Consider the following 22,185-nt stretch of genomic DNA (forward strand, 5'->3'; position numbering starts at 1 on the left):
ACAATCTCGAATCTCGAAAAAAGAAGCATCATTTACTTCGAAATCATTCAACCCCTCTTCACTACAATAAAGCATCATTCGTCTAAGGAAGCTAGTTAGTTACTCTGAAAAATACTCATCCGTACTACAATTTGATTTTAACATTATAAATGCAGCCATCATTATCAAAGGTACCTCGACCAGCGTTCGCGCATTGTTCGGACACAACTCAAGGCGCCATTCAAGCTCTTAATTTCTTCGCCCATCACAATAACTTCACCAAACTCCCTGAAGGAATCAATTGTATCGCGAAAACCTCGATGAAGATGGAAAACGAACAAATCACTGCTGGTGAATGGGCAATGATGTCTGTTCTCTTCTTTATATTCGTAGCGATTATTCGCAATTTCGATTTCAAAATGAGGTACTTGTCAGATTCCCGGCCTACCGTGGAGGTAAAGAAAGAAGAGAGGATTCCATTTCTTGCGCAGGAGGAGAAAAGTGGTTAGGGTATCCTCGGGATAAGTTTCTCAAGATCAGGATTGAGCGAATTTTTCCGGTAATCTAGGAATGAGAAGTGAATGAGTCATATACAAGCAATAATTTTGGTCCTCAAATTTCATTTGCCCACGGCGGTTCCATGGGGTTTTTTCTACACACATCTCTTTTTTTATATAGGAAAATGCGTGTGTGGTCATTTACTCTGTGTCATTGAGCTTAGCGTATTGACAAAGTAACATCAAATGGTCTAGCGAGCTAACTAGCGAACTAGATAGGGGACCAAAGAATTTGACGTTGGTATCTGCATCGTTCTTGCCCATGATAACGATTAATAAACATGCGATCTTAAACTCAGTGTTGGCAATTCCAGGAGAGTATAGTGACCTTTTGTAAACAATGCGAAAGACTTTTTTCTGTGAATAGTACTCATAATATTCCGCCGTACATCCTGACACCAACACCCCACAGCAATACACAGTATATTATAAGAAAAATTCTAAGTCTAGAAAATAACTGTAAGTCTTCATCAATATGGTAAGTGCCATTTTGACTTCGGGTGTGTCCGAAGCAGTATGTCGAAAAGTCCAGACTGAAGTACCATGAAAATGACTCAAGTCGAAGGAGTTATTTAAGTTGCAAAGTTCATTGAGTTAATCAATCGCACTTGGATATTGCATGCTAATATATTACTATGACAGGAACTAGTTCAAAATTTCTCCAACTACACCCTTCCATCGAACTCCTCCAGCCTCTCAAACTCTACTACCGGCGATGAACGCAAAAATCTGACGAGATACTGTACAACGAAAGACAACGCTTGAGATGGACGATACTATTATTCCACTACAAATTTATTCTCAATGCAATTAAAATATGTTTTTTGATTCCCAACAATCGCAAAGGAAGAATGAGACGAGATGGTGCAGCGGCAATTCGAGACTTGCAGGAGAAGATGGAATCTGGACTTAAAGAAAAGGGTTCTACTGAATTGAACTTAGATACTACTGAGGGAATTACATGGGATGACGTCAACAAAGAGTGTTTATAGACGGTATTTCTGGGGGATCTGGTGTAGATCATCTTGCACAAGGCCATTCAAATGGGTTAGAGATTCATAGCGATTTGGGCATTCGAGCGATTCAGAAATAAACTTCAATGGCAAATTACAATTTGTTATTTCATAACTGGGTTGAGTATCATTTTGGTCAAGCTCTCGAAATCATGATTCACAAGTGTTATGAGCTTATGAGATGCTGAAATTGTTTGCGTGGTCTTCTCATGATTTATACTAATACAGTGAAGATCTTTTGATCTTCGAGGACTCAGGATTTGCAGTATTGAGGAATTTTTGACCGATCTCAAGTTTCGTGATTGTAGCTACGTTATGGACTCTTTTATAGTTCAACTTCGAGATCTTGAATACAAATCTGAAGTGACAGTTCGAAGCCAAAATGAGAAACCTTAAGCCAAGCCCAAGACTGAGACCCAGAGCCAGACTATTGATATTAAACTTCGCACAATGTAAAATTAAAAAATGCATATGCTACATATATTTTCCCTAGCCCTTTGTACTTGATTCATTGCTCTGTCTTTTCGCCATATCTAACATAGTCATCCAATCAACTTTGAAAAACACTCTCACCGTACCTCGATGTCTTTTGAAAGCTTAAATGCTCAGAATCTTTACATCGAAAGCAGATTTCACATCAACCTATTCATTAGCAAATACATATACACCAACCTACTCGACCGTCAAAATGCCACCAGCTTATAACGAAACGGCGAACCTTATCAAATCTATCTACACAACAAGCACATACGGGCAACCAAACATCACAACCTACGAATCCAATGGCACATCGGGAACAGACCATGAAGCAGCAGAACCCCCTAGTGAGAGCACCGTTCACACAACCTCAGAGATGACCAGACTCGCGCTCATCTTGGTCTTGATTATCGCATTCTTAGCATTCATCTGGTATCGTTATAACAAGACATGGACCGCGGCGTACAGAAAGTATAAGAAAGCCATGCAAGCAAAGGAAGCTGTAGACTTGGAGAGAGCAAAGGAAGAATATAATACGGATACTCTTCCAAGCAAAGATTCTGCTCCAGTCATAAGTGTTAGTGTCTCGGTATCAACTTTTGATACCTCTGTTTAAAAGTTGAATTTTTTGACTTTCCAAATATACGGATATCGAAAAGATATTAGTGGTCGATCCTTTTGTACGAAATATGTAATTAACCAATGACAAACGAATGAGTAATTACCTCAAACTCGACATGTCAAAATGCCTCAAAGTGATCATCGGGTCAGCTTGACAAGACTAAGGTAAATAATAAGGTGTTCATTGTAACTAGTCGCTTGAAATGTCCTTGATCAAGGTCGAGGTGCTTGAAAATGTATGACGCTGATTTAGCGTCATTCTTGCACACAAACATATTTCTTCAATAAAATTCTGCTTCTTCATCAGTACAAACTCACTTCTAATAATTCTCAACAAGATATAGTTATAAAATCTTATATCGAGGTAAGAATCATAGCAATAGAGCTTACAAGAATTAATGTGTTGGCTTTGATTTGAGCTTCGCTCTTTCTCCACGACTTTCTCAAACTGGTGACATCAAACCTTGAGGGTCAAGTTATCGCCAGCAATCTATTTGTTTCACAACAGATACATAAACATTTCCTCAATTGGTATGTCGTTTCGGTATTCCCAGGATCTACCAATATACTGACTTGTAGAAGACAACCTTACTTAAGACAGCTATCTATCTTGATCAGCTCGCTACCGAATTAACTATGTCACAAAATCAGAGTCACGATCCTCATCATAATGAGGGAGATGCCAACAAGGGTATCGAGAGAGATAATCCTGATGGCTCTCTACGCTGCCCACTCTTTCGAGAGGATACCGATGAGTTGATCGATGAAGATGGGACTGTGTACGAAATGTGGATTGATGAAGAAGAATGGAAGAAGGAACAGAGAGCTCGTCTAAATGCCGTTTTGGACTCTCGCATTGCCTTGTTTCAAGCCTCTCTCACTGAGTCTTCCGATAATGCTCCAAGAATAACGAATACCTCGGCTGGCATGCCGTCCGTGACAACGACTGCCGATATGCCTTCAGTGCCATCACCTGGCATCTTGACATCCATGAATATTCCTTTCACCGAGGAAGACGTTCCCTTACAAGCTGTGTTAGATCCAGAGCCAGATAATTATAATCCAATGGCCTCTAGTGGTGAGGAAAATCCGCGTCCTTTATCAGAGATATTTTTCTTTGGAGGCTATAACTATAATACTGCACTGGAGGACCGTCACTATAATCTTGAAGACGAGGATGAAGACGAGGATGAAGATGACGACGAAGACTACAGTGACGACTACAGCGACGATAGTCTCGAGATTGATACTGAGAGCGAGGATGATGACGAAAATGAGAGTGGAGACGTCAGTGATGATTATTCCGACCCCGGGGGTAAAGAGGGAAGTCTAAATGCGGACAGAGTAGTGGCTACTCCTAATATTTTCCTAAACAATCCAATCATTCTTGCTCTCTATCAATGGATATTCGGAATCCGGCTCGAGGAACGGAGGCCCGTTGAAATATCTACTGATAATTTGTGGGACGTAATCAGTAAAATGATTTTCACTATCGCTGTTTGCATGTGGTGGCTGTTCCCAGAAAAGCTAAAAGAGAAATTAAAAGCTCGTTGTGCTGATTATCTCGCTTCTGGAGCTGGTAGCCCGAGCACGGTCGTTGAGCAGGAGACTCGTTTAGAAGAGGGTGAGGATGAAAATGAGATTTCTTTGGAGAATGAAACTCATTTAGAAGAGGATGAGGATCAAAACGAGATTTCTTTGGAGAATGAAGATGATGAAGATGATGAAGATGATAGTGGAGGTTATGAGGGAGATAATGAGGAAAGTAATGAGGGAGGTAATTATAGAGGCGAAGGGATAAATCTATGGATAGAACTTGAAGACTATCAAAAATTTGAAGAAGAAGAGGAGGAGGAGGAAGAAGAAGAAGAAGAAGAGGAGGAGGAGGATGAGGAGGAGGAGGAGGAAGGAGAAGGAGAAGAAGAAGAAGAAGAAGAAGAAGAAGATGATGATGATGATGATGATGATGATGACGAAGAAGAAGAACGAAACATCAACGATTTCTGGGGACCATGGGTCTTCCCTCTGGGAAACGTCATAGGGGAGGAAGATATTTGGGGGGTAGAGATTCCAGATCAGCGGGAGGAAGAGTTTATTTTCCCTGAGGAATGTCCAAGGGATCTAAGGATTTCGAAGTTTTCACGCAGAAGATATTGTAGGAGATTTGGGGGGTTTCGTCTTTTGTTGTATAGGGGTTAGGAGTTTGGGAATTTTTATATACTATTGCGTTTCTTGCCTTTTGTTGAATGGAACTTGAGAGTTTTTGTATTTGGCAGATTACTCTCATACCCAACAGTCAATCAGTTACTCTTATTACCGATGGAATCTATCATGAGATTTAAGCGGCATGAGAGTAATATGCCATTCTATGATATCATTTACTATCTCGCACTTGATATCTAACTATCACATATCATTGTCCACGATTCTTCCAATCCAAAAGTCAGGATAGGATATAAACCAGACCATCAGAAGACAGAACCATATAGCGAGATAAAACAAGACTAAAAATCCACAAGTCCTCTTCCTCCCCAAAAGCTCCAGAATAAGAACATTGAATCATACTCAGAGCAGATTACCTTTATATTCCCCAAAAGCCATTTATGTTTACTTTCATACTTTGAAAATTGGAAAATGATTTATATTTATATCTCTATGGATTCGGTCATATACTAACTTGATAGACTCTGATCATTTTGGATTGGGTGGATTCTACAAGGAGAGATAGATGCATAATAGTAGACTAGATTTTGCAAGGACAAGAGACATTCTACAACCACACAATAAGTTCCTATACATCTTATGTATTTCCAGATTTCAACTACAAAAAAGTAGATACTACAATTCTAACATAGAACCTAACATAGAATTTGCCATAGAATCTACCATAAACCCCAAAAAAATACAAAAGTAAAACAGAAGTGACCCTCAAAGCAAAACAGTAAATGATTGACATCAAAAGTAACTGAAGATGAGAGTAATTTGCCTACATACACACACACATATACACACACACACAAGTCCCGTAAATACACATCTCATCTCATCTATGTATATCCCAAACCTCCAATCCCCCAAAATTCAAAAACAGGTACCCCATTTCCCCTCTAAGAAAAAATAAGCATATAATCAATCGAGCACAAAGACGAGACAAAAACAGGATAGATAGATACCTACATAGAATCTAGAAAAGATTCATCAATCACCCGACCACCCACTATATCGCATCTGCTAAATAACATAACGGAATAGAATAGGATAGAATTGAATGAAAGATAGGAGAGGATATAGGATATGAGAGAAAGAAGAGAGAGAAAGAAGGAAAAAGCACGCTGTTGATGTACGCTAGCTCCTCTCTTTTACTTTTACTTTTACTTTTACTTTTACTCGAGTTTCAAATTCATTTTTTTGTTCAACTCCATGTTCAACTCCATGTTCAACTCCATGTTCAATTTCACGAATTATGAGTTCTGAATGATAACCTATGACATTCTATATTATTCTCACCAGCAGTATCAATCCTCTAGCTATGTATGCAAGCATCACAACACCATGCTAAACTCCCATCCGTGAAAATCCCATATCAATCCCAAACTCCCTCCCTCTACCAAACCTTCCTATCTTTGCCCTCCCCCTTTAAAAATCCAAAAAGTAAAATCCCACCATCCCCAATCCCCAACCCACCCCCTCTTTCCCAGAAAAATCCCCTCCCACAAAAAAATTAAATTTCCTTACATACATCTAACTCCCACCTACATAATCCCACTATTCTATTCCGCACACTACCTTATAATTTTTCCTTGAATTCCATTATTAAGCTCCCCCCCCCCGCGGAAAAAATCCTCCTCTTATTTCCCAAGCTCTTCGCATCCGATTCCCAAAACCTTCACATGTGTTTCAGATGGACAAAGTGTTATCAACAAACTTCTCTGCGGTCCGCAACGGGCCCCGCAAAAATATGCCCTCGTGCTCAATGCTCAAACGACATATCAGGGATGTCTACCTAGTTAAAATCCATGGAAAGTTTATTTAACATTGAACATTCAACATTCAACATTTGTTAACGAGGAATCGCTTCGCTCGCGCTCAATCTCCAAACAGTAAGTAGGTAACTACTGTAAAGCTATGAAAGCCATATACAATATATATTTCCATCCCATCACAAACTCAGCTCACCATAACCAATATCCCAACCTTTTTGGAGCGGAGACATCTCCTTTACGTACTAGGTATCCCATTCCTCCCTGCTTTCCCAATCCGCGTCTGAAATTTGCATTCGCATTTCCCATGCGCCATACATACATGATATACATGACGAAGTTGACACGAGCAAACCAGGCCAAACCCTCCGAGTCGAGAAGAGAAAGAAAGTCAAAAGAGAAAAACCAACTCCCCCCCCCTAAGTTCATAAAATCAAGAAAAGCGCACAAAGCGAAAAAGCTAGCTAGCAAGCAACAAAAAGCTCGCATGCATAGTATCCAACAAGTCGAGCTAACCCTCGTCCACTTTCGCATCTTGGATAATTGGAGCGGAAAGGATAATTTTCATGTCCCCCGGGCCCCAGGGGAAATAATATATGCGAAAAGTGTCCCGTGCCGTGATAAGTGCATATGTGGGTATATAAACGGGTAGGGCTTATTTACTTCCTTGTATTTAGCGCACATGCGATGGGTGAAGGTAACTAAGTGAGACTCACTTGATAAAGTATCGCACACACATAATGTACGATGGATAAAAGACAGGGTGTGTGAAAGTTAAATCGATACACACTTCCAGAACCTTCCAACTCTGATAAAATATTCCTGTATACATAAATTCGAATTGTCCAATAAAACAATCAGGACCATTTCGCAACCCGGCAACACTGATTGAACTCCTTACCACAACTCAAGAATCAAAGATTCTCTCCATCTAGTGTAGTAGTAGGTATGCGATCCATTTCGTTCGTCCCACGCATATCTATCTACCAAGTCCGCTAACGCAATCACACACCACTAAGGCACGTCGCGAAAAACTGATTCAGAGCTGGGGGCAAGAGACGATCATGCTCCTTAGCGTGGCCCTTGATATCGATATCAGCCCCGACATTGCATGAACACCATGGAGTAGCGCACCGCGTAACGACCAAGTATACTGTGGAGAGGGAAGAAAACGGAAGCTAGATGGGAAATGGAGGGAAAGAACTCCAAATGAAGTCGCATCAAAAACACCATCTATCCTCTTCATCGTGTCACCCATCCCGTGAAATCCACCGACTAAATGTCGTTCGTTACATTCAAACAAGGTATCGCAAAGGAGGGGCAAAAAGTAGAGGGGCAACATAAATGATGGATGATTCCTCATCATATCATGATTAACATCTGAATGAGGGGCCCGAAAATATGATAATCATCCATCCACCCATGCCTTTCCCCGTACATGCATATAGCACGGACCATACCACGTGTGAAATTTGACGTTGGGCACGAATAATAAGGAAGAGGTTGGGTGGATTCAGTGGGTTGAGGGAAGAAAGCATGGGAAAGATTTTTCTTTTTACTTTCTTTGGGAATGGGATTTCATATTGTGTTGCACTAAGACGGAAGGATGGCCCGGGGTACTTGGACATATACTTCGTAGTTTGCAGAAGCTGATTTTAATAAAAATTTCTTGGAAAGGAATCACGCAACGGATCAAGATGTGTACCGGGCGTTCCCGATTTTGGGCATGAAAATATATCAAGGGAGGATTATGATTGAGTGAAACAGCTAATAGTATGAGGAATCCGGGGTTCAGGCTGAGTATCCACCCCGGAGAATATATAAGAAAGAAGGAACAATTCGGAGAGACATTTCTTCAACGAGCTGGGATCAATATTCATAATGAAATAACCTTGGAACTTGTAGAAAAGATTTAAAAAAAAAAAAAAAAAAAAAAAGTCTTGTGAGGGGCAAGGCTACTCGGTACGATGTACATATGCAAGGCTTTGATTTGTATCACATTTGATTACGCATGGTCGGCGATAATTCGCCTTGATTCGAATGGGTTGAATCATTGAATGAGAGCCTCACTAGAAGTCCAAGTCCAAGTCTAATAATAATAATAATAAGCCATGCTGGAAAGATGATTTGTTTCAGAAATACCGACTAGGAAGTGTGTTTGTACTCTGGATGGTGTGTGTATCTCGTTAAACGGCGATACATGAAAGTTAAAGCATAAAAGTCATGAAGAGTACAAAGAGTAAGAGTAAAGCCCGAGATGAAATCAATGCACGTGTAATTCACGTGTCAACTAAGACATAGATAGACAGCGCAATTCAATCGACAGTATCATGTGATGCATCTCTTCACCAAAAAGGCACCCCTAAATATCTACTTCTGCACTGCATCAAACGTATGCATCAAGTCCTTTAGCCCCCAAAAGGGTAAATGGATGCATTACGCCACCGATGCAAAAGTCTCGTCTGGTACACATTACACATTACGCATTACGCATTACAACCCTTGCAGCCTTCTAAGGCGGGAAGAAAGGATGAAGCATGAGGCGACGCGGGGAGAGAGAAATATATCAAAAACCTTGGAAGTGATTGCCAATCCTCGTACACGCAGAATTGAATCATTCGTGATTGATCATCTGGGAGGAGAAAGAATAGTAGAGAAGGAATAAAGATCCAAACGCAAAAATCATGAATGTGCGACTTATTAATTCTTCAAATACTAATTCCCATCATCTACTTCTTGGAAATTCTCTCTCAATCGCTTATGAAAAAAATGGTCAGAAGGATAAATTTGTAAATTTTGAATGGGTATGAAGTCTCAGTGTAACATTGGATGGACATTTCTTGGGGACGAGTGACTGTTTTTGAGTCAGAATTGTGGGGATATACTTATCCCCTCATCTATAGGCAGAGAGGGTGCCAGTATGTATTCCTTTCCCAAATAGGAAATCAAGAAGTCCAATAAATGATATATGATGAGGTGACTCAAAGGCAAATGGATTCACGTACAGATGTAGGCAGCTAAGCACGGGAAGCATGGGTGGATGCAGGTCTACGGCGTTGAGATCCCTTTCTTCAAAAGGTTGAATGCAAAAACGATGGGACACATGATATCGAGCAAGCAAAAGACAAAGTACCAAGGCAGTTGAAGAACGCGCAGGAATAAAAGGTCATCGTGGCTTGAGGTAAAAGTATTGCAAAGTGCAAACCAAACGGCAGTGCAGTGTAAAGAAGCGGTGAGGCATGGTAAAATTGAGGGTGTAGTGGGGTGAGATATCATTCATCGACGTGAAATGTTGCGGCTTGAAGTTTTGTTCTAGTTTCAAAATTGATTGAGATATCCATTATTGTTTGACTCCTCGAAGAAGATTTGACGTACAGATTGTTCCGTGGGATGCAATAGTCCGATGCTTAATTGATGTTCTATAGTTTGAGCTTGTGAAGGCGAAAGTATCGCATTGTCTTGTGATAGTCAGTGAAAAATAGTAGGATGGAGGAGGGGTCAAGTCTCAGCCTTGTATACAAGTAGCGCTAGGGAGAGGAAAGATGGCGAAGAACTTTGAGATGGAAGGGGAAGACAATATGAGGGAAACAAATGATCTGCTCTATAGATAAGATACACAATAAACCGTGGTGCAGAGATGCTACCACTAGATAGCGAGTCTGCTCTTGTCCCGTCTTCTATCTCGTTTTCATCTACCTACCGTACGGGAGGATTTAAAGGCTTTGACGCAACCAATTTATGCCTCTGACTCGAATCGGTACTTGGGTACTTGGGTACGTACAATACGATACATGCATCGAGTACGACAGCGGGTGTTACCTGTCAGATTTTTCGGTTTTGTACAGGGAAATCAAGGTGATGTGAACATGTGCCCCCGATCTTTGCTTGTGTGTCCTCTACCATCGGTCGGAAGAGGCAAGCGAAAGGGATTCAAACTAGGTAGGCGAGGGTAGCAGCATCCTTTTTGCAGTAGATTACAGTAGTGCCGGAAATCGAGTACTGTGTATGGGGATTAGCAAAATCATTGCATTTAATGCATAATAGTGCGCCTCGAGCCGATGTTCTAATTGGTGAATGGTTTACTCCGGCTTTGAGAATGAGAATCCTTCCAAAAGAAGAGGATGTTCGAAGAGTCATCAGGAATAACATTTGGAAGCGGCAGGAGCAAGAAAAAGCCGCGTCACGAAAGCTCGTAGAGAGTCCTGAAAGATTGGTAAAGAAGACTACCAATTGTTGGTTGAGTATATATGACTTGCAGTATATATGCACAGTACTGTGATGCGTTGCCTGGGGACTGCTGGTTACCAAGGGTGATGATGATACCCGGCGATTCTGAAAACTGCATGTTACAACGACATGCTCGACTTGAAACGTGTTGACTGGCAGTCACTGAGCAAAAGAAGAAGTAGAATGAATACATGCTCGTTGCTGGGTAGTTTCGAAGGTAGATTTCTAAAAGAAGAATGTCAGATTCTATGTATTGAATTCATCGATGGTATTGGATGGTAAATGCGATTTGCCGACGGATTGAATTGCTGGAGAATAGTCATGGAAGAGAGCCGAAATAAATTGGTTGCTTACACAACAGGGTAATTGAGCGAATGAAAGAGGTTCACAGGTCCATGTTTTTGCCATTGGTCTTGCTAAATTCGACTTTTTCCAATGCATAAAAGATGGCTTGAAATGGCGTCTGTTGTAAAGTGGCTGGTTTTTGTTTCCCCGTTTCGTTTGTAGCCGAATTCAACTAAAGGACAATTCAACTAATGGACAATTCTTAAATCAATTGCTGATACTTCCGAGAGACCATCCAAAGTTCAAACAACCATCATTCGGAAGATCCAATAAGTCATTGACCTATTGAATATACTTGTCCATTACAATCCGAGCTAGTACCTACATCGTAGGTATCGTGTCGACGTGCATATACTACTTTAGAGTGTATGCAGGTAGCTCGGCGCGTGAGCAAATAATCGGCTGGTGTTATGTACGGAAGAAAGTATTGTGAAAGTAGATGGGTCTGACGATGTGGGCTTAGGTACCCACGGTACATCGTGCATTTGGTGCAGTGCATCAATTTCTCCCATTTTATCGTTTATGAGATCGTCTTTGCAAAGCCGCAACCAACAGTTTTTTCATTTGCCAATCATGGTTACTGCTGAATGGTGATGATGATATCAAGTAACATGAAAGTGTGCAGAACTAGCCAAGGAGGGAGGCAACTCTTGTGTATCTAATAACCAGACAACCAGAATTTGGAAGCAACTGTTCGTCGTCAGTGTGACTTTGAAACCAAGTACGGTTTTATGTATCATACATCGCAGGTTACTGAACTAAAAATATCCCGTATCGTATCTGTAACGAATATTATTGGGGAAGAAATGTAGCATTTACCGCCTTGTTCAAATTATTTATCTGGGCCATTGGAAAATGAAGGGGAGAACTTGGAAAAATACAGCGAAGCGAAATGGATGAAGGAGGCGCTCCCATGAGTTATCCCCGCAAATAAACTTCTAGAATTCCAATTCTCCATTCGCAAATCGCTTCATCCCTTCATCCCTTCATCCCTCGTAAATTTTCCTACTCGGCGTGAATCTTGATAACTAGTTAGAGACTAATCTTTCACACTCTTATCCTCCCTTTCGTCAATCCATTTATTGTTATCTCATCCCATACCTTGCCATCCGTTTCATTTCCCTTCATTCTTTGCCAACACCATCCAAAATTGGAAAACATTACCATTCACAACCCATACATACATTTCTCACTCCCTCGACCACCTTACACACTTCACCATTCTTACTGCTGCATTCATTTCTTTTCAGCTCAAAATAGACGTCTTAATCTAAGAAGGAGTCATACCTACATACGCCTACCGCCCTTTCTTTTTTTTTCCAACCCCCCCTAGTCTTTTCCAGCTACCTTGAGACGAGAATTTGGGACGGAGTATTCATATCCCAACTCCACTTATCACAAATACACATTGATACCCAATGAGCTCCTGAATCCTGTACTACGACAAGAATTAGGCTGGAGGACCGACAGACAACACAAACGAACGATTGAGAAACTTTTTTTTCTCTCTCTCCCTGGCTTACCCCCTGCAACGAACTTTCGGAGGCATTTAACCTACGGGAAACAAGAACATCCTCGCATATTGTGGATTTTCCAAAAAGTACAAAGCTACGAGCAAGACCAAATTCTTGACCAAATTGGTGACTAAGTCAACAATTTTGTCTCCAAGACATAGAGGGACCGCAAAGAACTACATTACCCTTCCCACATCAATCCACAGGAATAATACTGGAAACCGCAGGCAGGAAATAGGATACCCCTACGGACCCGGAACCAGACCCAATTACAGCAACCCTTCATCTTTCCCCAGGACAGTCGCAAAATAGCAGCCATAAACCGGACAAGGATTTTGTTTTAAAGGGTTTTCCTATTTTCGTTCCCATTTGGATATTCCCATTACCCAAGGATTATTAGGAGTATTTTTCTGCAAAGAAAACCACAAAAACCACGGAGAAATATAGCACAACTAGTCCCCGGTGTACTTATTTTCTTATTTCTTTACACATTACCACAGCTTGAACCAGGTCAGGTCTGAAGATTGTACACTTCGCACCGTGTATCATCTTTTCATTCCCCATTCGGATTTAATTCTCATACTTTCACCAGAGAGTTCATGAGAGAGGTTCTACCAACGTATCCTCGTTGACAATACCACAAGATCCTATCATATCATTACAGATTCTCTCTTCGATAAAAGTCCCCTTTACCCACACATCCACATCTACCATCTACTTTCCCCCCCTCAGCGCCCCTCCTTTAGGGTTCTTCTTTAGCTACCGGATTGCTGATCCATATCATCTCATATCGCATCGACAGTCAATCCTAGGCTACCAACCCGCACTATTCGCTATCGATATAAATCGATAAACCCTGCGGACCTAATCACCACCAACCACAATTCTTCATTCGATTCAACCTGGCAACGAACAATCAACGAAAGAAGAAATCCCAAAGAAGAAAAAAGTCAAACGTTACCCGTTACTCCAAGTCTCAGCTTTCTGTCAAAGTACTACCTAATTGACACTACTGCGGAATTGCGTCGCTCATCCAATCATTGATTAGTGTCTTCACTATTTTCCCTTACGGATTCACGGATTAGACACTAAAAAGGAGCTTAGACTCCTTCCTCTCTTACCTTTTTTTAACTTTTAATCCATCCTTCAGTCTGTTCATCCCTTCACCCACACCACAATTCCCGTACACCCCGTCAACCAAACTTCATAACAACACACACACACATATACAGACCACAGCACTACCTTCGTGCGACATCAATTGCTACTATATAAGTAGAAGCGTCCAGTACGTTTTCTATTTACACTCAGCAACCTTCCCGTCCACCCTACGGATTAACATCAACTACATATCTCGTTGTCGACGACCTTCATTGTCGTCACTCCAATATAAACAATGGGTGGCCCACGTGCCATGTACTTCGAAGACGAAGATGAAGAGACAGGCAAAGTTTTGAAAGGTACTCGACGAAGCGCAAGCGTTAAAGCACCTTCAAGGGAAAAGGTCAAGGAACGTCCTAAGATCACCACTCGCGATCGCCCATCAAGTAAAGCTTCAAGAACAAACAGCGACTCGGGATACTCGACAGGAGCCATCCCTGCAGGTTCTGAGATATCATCAACCGATGCGGTACATGATGTTGAATACACTAAAGAAAGTAAGAAGTCGCGAAGACCATCTACAAACCAAAGACGTCCTTCCACAGTCGAATCACGTCCACCGCAGACATTGAAAAACAAGGAGACCAAGGAGCACCGAAGATCTCTCAGTGTCAAGACTGATGCGAAACCAGAGCATTACGGAGTTAAGGCCCCAGTTACTTCTAAACACCCTCAACCCCCCGTCATTACGCAACCCATTACCACATCTGTCCCTATGAGACCTCGCGCATTGACCCACGCTCAAACATACCACGGTGGCCAACGACCTTCCAGTTACCACGCTGCCTCTGCTTCAGCGTCTGCTGCCTATCCTCCATTGTCCAGTTCTGCGTATTTTCAACCTACTCATCAATCGGCGCATCAATCGGCGCAATTTCAAGCTCCACCTCCTTCACCAGCATTCAGCAACAACTATGCTGTCGTCCCTCCTCCTCCTCCTCCTCAAGCGACTAGCTACTTTCAATCTGAGGAAGCTCAACCTTCATCGCGCTCTCTTTCCGCTCGATTTGAACCTCAACAAAGGGCCTCTCAATATGGCATTCGACCTGAGCCAGTTCAAACACCTCGAATGATCACAGGAGGCTATGAGCGAGAGTACCAATATAGCGAAGATGATTACGATGATAGTTACGAATCTTCTATTGAAGAGCCAGTCGGGAGAACCATCACCAGTAGTATCCGTGTACCATCTGGAATCCCTTCAAGGACAAACAGCTCTGCTGTATCGGAGAGTAACTTTAGCAAGGCAGACAGTTCGCGCAGTCGCGAAAGCAATTACAGCGAAGTGGAAACCAGTTACCACAAGAGCAAGAGCAGCAGAGGTAGAAGAGATTCTCAGGCTATGCCACCACCACCCAAACCTACTATGCGACGACCAACAGTCGATGTGCCAGTATACGACGACACGCTTTCTCAATACAGTGTTGAAGAGTACCATGATGAACCTCCTCGTCATGCACCTCGTCCTCGTCGACCAAGTCCTCATCGAAACTCAGTTTCATATGATGTGAGCGAACTACCCAGGGAAGCAGAGAGATTTAGACTTGAAACTGCTAGCAAAAACAGACGCCGACAAAGCTACTATGGACAATCTACATCTACCTCTTCCACTCAAGCATCTACTACGGGATCAAGTGGATATAACGCAAAGCTTTCTGCGGCAGCCGATTATCTCGAGGAAGTCAGTGGTCCAACTATACCTCTCACTGCCGAGGCTTTGAAAAAAGAACAACGAAGACAGGCTGGAGGTAGTAGCAGAAGCACAAAGAGCAGTGGAAGTCATGACTTGAGTGATTATCGAGGCACACAAACCACTCGTACGACCCGAAGTGGTGGTGATGATGATGTTACAATCGAGGTAACTGGTCAGGCTAAAGTCACAGTTGGCGGAGCTGAAATTCATTGCGAAGAAGGAGGAAAAATCCAAATTCACCGCACCGAAAAAATAATTCGTGACGGAAGCCAAGCAACTGCATCGGAATATGGACATGGACACGGACCTAAATTACTTGATGATCGTGAACGCCGAAGCCGACATGACCGAAGTGACAGTCAATCAACCCGATCGCGCATGAGATCACAACATTCCTACACCCGAGTCTCACCTCGACCTCAAGAGCGGGACAGAGCACCTCGCGAACGTCGTGAGGACTATGAAGCTCGCACTGCCAAGGACTTTGACTCTCGCATTACCAAAGATTATGAATCTCGCATTGCCAAGGACTTTGAATCTCGCAATGCCAACTGGGAGACTTCAACTACTTCTACTTGGCTCTAAATCCTTTACGTATCATATTTTATTTCCTTTGAGCGATTCATTTCTTGAATATTCGATTTAGCGACACAAATTTTTATGGCGATTTCATATCATTTCCTTTTGAATTTCCTTTTTTAAACATCTCTCTTCTCTGTGCATATCGTTATGTGGTCGTTACTTTCTCCTCTTCTTTGGTTTTTTCAGAAAAGCGGAAAAAGTTTATACCCCAAAAGCACTTGAGCACTTTTTCTCTTTTCTTTTTCTTTCCTTATGGTGGAAATGGAAATGTTTCAATATGATGAATGTACGACTTGTATGAGCTATGGTTATGAATCTCTTTTTTCACGTCTCTTATCTTCACTTGGGCGATTACCTTTTTTTCTTGATTTTGGATTGAAAGTATTGGGATTGGGATGAACTACAGATGCATGCACATTTTGCTAGCAATGGCAGCATGTAAGATATGAGTCATCGACAGAGATGTTTTTGAGAGTTGGCGTACATGGCTGGTACATGGTCTGTTTGGTATGATATATGAAAAGGATGGAGGGGATGGAAAATGGATGGATAGATTGGGTCTCCTTTAATGTTAGTGGGGACTCGTCTTTCTATCAGAATTCTTTCGAGAACCTTCAGGATTGGATTGATTGTGGATTACAAGCTTTAGGGTAGCTTTAGATAGCTTTAGGATAGTTTTAAAATATGATACCCCTTTGTATTTCTTAGTCGTGAAGTTCTTACAGTGAAGGAGAACTTGGTGATGTGATTGTATTGTCATGTGGATACCCCGACGCGAGATTGAGTAAGCTGCTGCTTCTTGAATGATAATCGAGGAGTGTCGCGGCGCTGACTGGAGAAGTCTCTAGGTTTTCGTGGGGGCATATACGTTCTATGGGGTTTAGAGCACTTTGTTTTGTTTGTTTGTTGGTTTGTATTGAGTTCATTGAGGGGAAGAAAATGTACGCGCTGCTTTTCCTCGATTATATAGATACCTAGTAGGTGAATGGATGATGGTCTTCCAAGGAGGGGGGGGGGTTTAAGCACGATCTGATTTTGATGTCTTTCATCTGGGGGCTTACTGCTTTAGAATGGGTAATTGTCAGATCTACGACCACGGACTTGTGAAGCGGGAGGTTTCTTGTTCTTCTAGTTATTTTTTTATTTTTTTGGTTGTGGTTTGGTGGTTTGGGGGGATGATAGATAGATGTTTATTATGGGTATGGATGGGTATTTGGTTTGTGGTGGTTGGTGTGGTGATGTGGTGATGTGGTGATGCCTTATAAGGGTGCGATATCATGGATAGGTACCTACATAAGTTTGAGGTGGATTGATGTTCACTTTCCAATCCTTTCACACAGATTCCTCCTCCTTCTTCTTCTTCCGTCCCCAGTACCCAAATAATTCACCCTCGCCCTCACCCCCATCCCCCCAAAAGCTCACCCCTCATTCCATATACCCCCAACCCCCTCCTCTCACAGATCAAAGATATTAGAAAGGGCACTATGGCGGAGTGGTTAACGCGACGCCCTGCTACTAGCTCGGACTTCCTGATACGTCTCCTCATCGCGGTATCGGTATTTGATATCGGAAAGTATTTGATGAGGAGATTGGTTGGACGGCTATCGTACAGGCGTTTCCTTCGGGAGCCAGAGTTCGAATCTCTGTGGTGTCGATATTTTTGGGGGGGAGGGAGAATTGGAGATTGAGTGGAGTGGAATTTGGAAGTTGAGTGAGTGAATATGTAATTTCCGCGAGGAGTTTGAGTAGGTGGAAAAGAATTTTTTGAACATGAGAGAAGAATGCTCGATTCACTCGCTACTTGATTGAGTTTCAATCATTTATGGTTTTTACCTCTTCTTTTTCTTCCTTTTTTGAAGAGTTTAGCAATCGAGGAGGAGTTTTGAGAGTGGTTGTGGTGGTTATAGGTCTTTCTGCTATGGATGTTAGAGCGCAAGAAGTGGGATCTGGTGGAGGTTTGAAGTTCGGATTTGGAAAGGATTGATTGGTTGGTGTTTGGTTATGAATGCATATGAAGTCGCTATGTAGCGCGGTATGTGTACTCATTGCTTTTACGATGTTGAATATGAGTTTTGGGTTTGTAGCATACATGTACCTCTTGAGTTTTTGAGAAATTTGGAACTTTATGGACGGGCTATTAGAGATTTTGCAATCGATGAGATTTTGAAACCCGCAAAGAGATATGTATGTAGTATGCAGTATTGAAAAAATATGTAATGCATGAGTACAATGTATGATGCAACATAAAGCACCGAAATAAAATACGGATACTATCCATCATTTCCTAATAAATCTAAACGAGGCAAAAAACAATGGAAGAAGACCCATCCCGAATTCTCCCCAAAACCCCGCTCAGAAAACTCATCAACCCTCCAATATACGAATATCCAACCGTAAACTCAATTCCCCATCCCTATCCCCACCCCCTCTTCCCCGAAAACATCACCGAAGACCGTCCCGACGTCGGCACGAAACACAGACGTGCAACTAAATCTTCCACATTTCATCATGAACGTGATGTGATGTGATTTAGCGAAGCTAAACCGAGGACAATTATCGGGCGAAAAATCAGACGTGCAACAGATTTCGGATGTTGGGATTTTGGGGATTGTGGGCTTGGGGATAAATATCGGGATGGTGGGGGAAGTGTAAGCTAGTGTAAGCAAGCAAGCGGGTGCTGGTGGTGTAAGCAGAGGGGTATATTCAGGGGATTGGATGGATTCATTGGAGGGTTTGGGGGATGTCATGGGGATGGAAAAAATAAAATGGGTATAAGGGTTTGAGATGTCTTGGGGGGGTGGGTTGTAGTATTCTAGCTGTCAGTGGGGTGTAAGTTTTACGGATGAGCTATCTCAGGGTTGAGGATAGGGCTGATTCTTCGTGGGCCAATCGCGTGTGGAATCACGGAGAGAGCAATGATGTGATGATAATCATAGGGATTTGTGTTAATATACATAACCTACGGTATCCACATAGAAGCACGGTCAAATAATGGACGAGGTTAACAAAGAAATGTTTTAGCGAGGGTTTAGGGGCGTTTAGGGAGCTTAACTTGGCACGTTTAGGGCATCCATCGAAGAGATTGAAAATTCAATTATTTTTGTGCAGTAATGGTATTTAGATAATCAAATGAGGGAGGCGAAAGCGGCTTGACACGAGGCAATGGTGGCATTAAGCTTCGGCCCTGATATCAAGATTTCGTTGTGATCCTTTAATATTTGGAGAGTATACACTTAGAGAAGTGCCAGGACGTAGGATGGTGGGAATTTCAATATCAGGATAACAAAGTTGCTATGCCTTGTCTTTCTCTGCGGACCAGTATGATTGACAATGATAAGACTGTTTTTTTCGCGAAGTAGAATGACTCTGGAAAAAAAGCGTGGGCTAAACTAGAATATAATTGAACATAAACGACTGTTTTTTTGAGGTTATAAACGTCCAATTCTATAGTCTCTCTAAAATATTATCTCATAACCTATCAGTCTTGAGTCTCTTCAAATCACTCAGGTATACCGACAACTATGTCCCTGAAGTTGACATGTCCAAACTCCAGACACAAGACTTTCAAAAAATCCCCGAATGATTCATTAATAGAATACACCTGACCTATGCTGCTTTCAAAGGTGTCTTTCTAGAAATATCATGATCGCTCATCCTCCCACTGGCTATTGGTATTCTATTCGCCTGCGTCGTACCGGTCGTTGCTTCTTACAGGTATTGGACGTGCTTCCACGCCCTTGATGTCAACCCCCTCGACTTTGGTTGGCGGAGGTTCTTCCTGAAAAAGCTTGAATAATACATTCACGTGGATCTCACACCTTTTCGAAGCTTTCAGTATCCCCTCTTTTGCAATTGTCGAGGTATCCTTTGCAATGGTTTTAATAACCACCTTTACTTCTAGTGCAGGTGCTTTCTCAGACGATTCAGAAGGCTTGTCTATCGAGCTCTCCGCGAGCATTGGAGGGTCCAGCGACTCGGAGTGGACCCGTTCTGGTGTTGGTATCATATGTTGATTCGGGAAATGTGATCTGTAGATTTCGAGGCCACTCGCTTCCAGATAGTGAAAAGGTTCCCCTTTATCATCAATTAAATAGCTGCGGACTTCGCCAGATCGCCAGCCTCCTGAATTTGAGTTCCATTAGCTTTTGTATACTTGATCTGATTTAGCATGCAACTTACCAATTCTAATGGTCAGTTCTCTGAGGACACTTTCATGACTGATAGGCTGCACACAAATTATCTGTATCCATAAATTATTTACAGATAATCCACTCTATAGGTTATTTGTTAAAGGTTTTATTTGCTTTATAAATTATTTATTGAAACTTTAAAATTGTTTATTTTGTATAAATAATTTACAAATTATTTGTAAATAATCTATAAATATATAAATAGATGAATTATTTGTAAATTTTTTGTAAATATATAGATAATTTGTAGATCATTTGTAAATAATTCGTGGATATATAGATTCTTCGAAAAAAGTAGAGATTCGCTTAAAATATAAAGCTATTCTTAGATTTTTTTAGAGTCCAAAAGTGATTCAAGCTTAGATTTATATTAATTTTTATACTAATTATAAAATTATATTAATATTATAAAAGATTATGAATAATTATATAATATATAAGTAGATAAATATTTATGAGTAATTTGTATTTGTTTTGTGGATTACTTATTTAGATTTTTGAATTATTTGTTTTGTAAACGGATTATTTGTGGATTATTTATTAAGGTTATTATTTGCCCTGTGGGTACCCGTTGTGTAGCCTAATGACTGACTATCACAACTTCGACCATGCTGGTAGTCGATCGTAAGTCATTGAGCGCGAGTTCAAAGCAGGGATCTTCCACTTTTGATTTTTCGAAGCCCATTTACCAGAAACTTTATTATTCCATGCCTCTTCAACTTTATCGAAGTCTACTTATTCACCAAAATGTCTTTGTAGATACTCTTTGTTCATTCTTATACCGTTTGGTGAAAAATCCCAATTTTGAAGTATATCCAACGCTTGAACTTTTACGATACTAGCAATGGCACTTTCGAAGGATAAGAGTGCTATACGGACCTTTCTGGTCATGGGCGAACACCAGATGTGTGTGACATGCCTGCTATCCGAGAAATTGTTCGAGAATATCTGGCAATTTGATCGGCCCTCTGCAGTTAGATCAGGATCGCGAATGAGACTGGGCTGATCTGTACAAAATCCTTCAGCTGTGTGTGCACCCTGATAGTGATTTCTTAGATCTGACCATATTCTTGTTCTGACTCCTAACATAGAATTTGGGATGCAGAGAAGTACTAACCTTTTCATGACGCAAAAAATGTGCTATGACATGCATTGTGAAGTAGGTACTATTGACATGCACTACATTTGAGACGGCGACGAAGCAAAAGATGAAAAGAGAGGGATAAGATAACTGTTTGGAGACCTTGAAGTGCCTGTGTAACCTGGGGCTCATTGATTCAGAGCACTACATTTTTCATATGATTGGACGAAAAGTCACCATGAATCCAGGAAAAGCCGCTCCATAAAAACTTGCAACGCAGCTTTCTTCGGTATCAAATGTCCAAGTTGAGCCATTGTGCGCTATTATTCGTTGTCGAATGAGCCTTTCAAGCGGGTGGCTGCATCCGGGAGCCTAATATCGTGCACTCAGTCATAAAAAATAGGGTTTGATCTAGGAACGACAAGGCCACTTCTTGTATATGATCATCGAATACTAATGTGCTCTTTCATGAACTTCCAGAGAGAGGCAAGAGAGAGGCAAGAGAGAGGCAAAAGAGAGGCATGCGTATTGACTCTAGTGCGAGAAAGTTACTGAAAATGGCACACTAAGCACATTACACTGAGGAGATAAAAGCCCTATGGCCCCTATTTCTAAAAGCGTGGTACTTTCCCCATAGATCCCAAGTTTACCAGTCGAGACTAGACACTTTGGACAGGATACTAAGGAGATTTGGGATAGAAAAAGATTAAACCAACGCGAGCATGAGGTTGACGATCCACTAGAACTATCAAGCACTTCATTGTT

The 22,185-nt window shown here is 41.5% G+C and overlaps 5 protein-coding genes across 5 annotated transcripts; 4 read left to right on the top strand and 1 right to left on the bottom strand.

The window, feature by feature from the left end:
* Positions 1-149: 149 nt before the first annotated feature.
* EAF01_007823 (uncharacterized protein) lies at positions 150-488 on the top strand (the record flags this gene model as incomplete). The annotated part of the gene is made up of 1 exon (XM_038916079.1): positions 150-488. One exon carries the CDS (start codon positions 150-152, stop codon positions 486-488), a length of 339 nt encoding a protein of 112 aa, XP_038768550.1.
* Positions 489-2,237: 1,749 nt separating this feature from the next.
* EAF01_007824 (uncharacterized protein) lies at positions 2,238-2,642 on the top strand (the record flags this gene model as incomplete). Its single annotated transcript, XM_038916080.1, has 1 exon — positions 2,238-2,642. One exon carries the CDS (start codon positions 2,238-2,240, stop codon positions 2,640-2,642), a length of 405 nt encoding a protein of 134 aa, XP_038768551.1.
* A 641-nt stretch (positions 2,643-3,283) lies between these two features.
* On the top strand, positions 3,284-4,846 carry EAF01_007825 (uncharacterized protein; the record flags this gene model as incomplete). Its single annotated transcript, XM_038916081.1, has 1 exon — positions 3,284-4,846. The coding sequence occupies one exon, from the start codon at positions 3,284-3,286 to the stop codon at positions 4,844-4,846; it is 1,563 nt and encodes a 520-aa protein (XP_038768552.1).
* Positions 4,847-14,109: 9,263 nt separating this feature from the next.
* EAF01_007826 (uncharacterized protein) lies at positions 14,110-16,152 on the top strand (the record flags this gene model as incomplete). Its single annotated transcript, XM_038916082.1, has 1 exon — positions 14,110-16,152. One exon carries the CDS (start codon positions 14,110-14,112, stop codon positions 16,150-16,152), a length of 2,043 nt encoding a protein of 680 aa, XP_038768553.1.
* A 3,673-nt stretch (positions 16,153-19,825) lies between these two features.
* On the bottom strand, positions 19,826-21,492 carry EAF01_007827 (uncharacterized protein; the record flags this gene model as incomplete). Its single annotated transcript, XM_038916083.1, is given in 4 exon segments — positions 19,826-20,271; positions 21,029-21,070; positions 21,083-21,377; positions 21,457-21,492. 4 exon segments carry the CDS (start codon positions 21,490-21,492, stop codon positions 19,826-19,828), a joined length of 819 nt encoding a protein of 272 aa, XP_038768554.1.
* Between the last annotated feature and the right edge of the window lie 693 nt (positions 21,493-22,185).

Source organism: Botrytis porri (genome assembly GCF_014898465.1).
Source record: "Botrytis porri strain MUCL 3234 chromosome Unknown BPOR_010, whole genome shotgun sequence".
Classification (NCBI taxonomy): Eukaryota; Fungi; Ascomycota; class Leotiomycetes; order Helotiales; family Sclerotiniaceae; genus Botrytis; species Botrytis porri.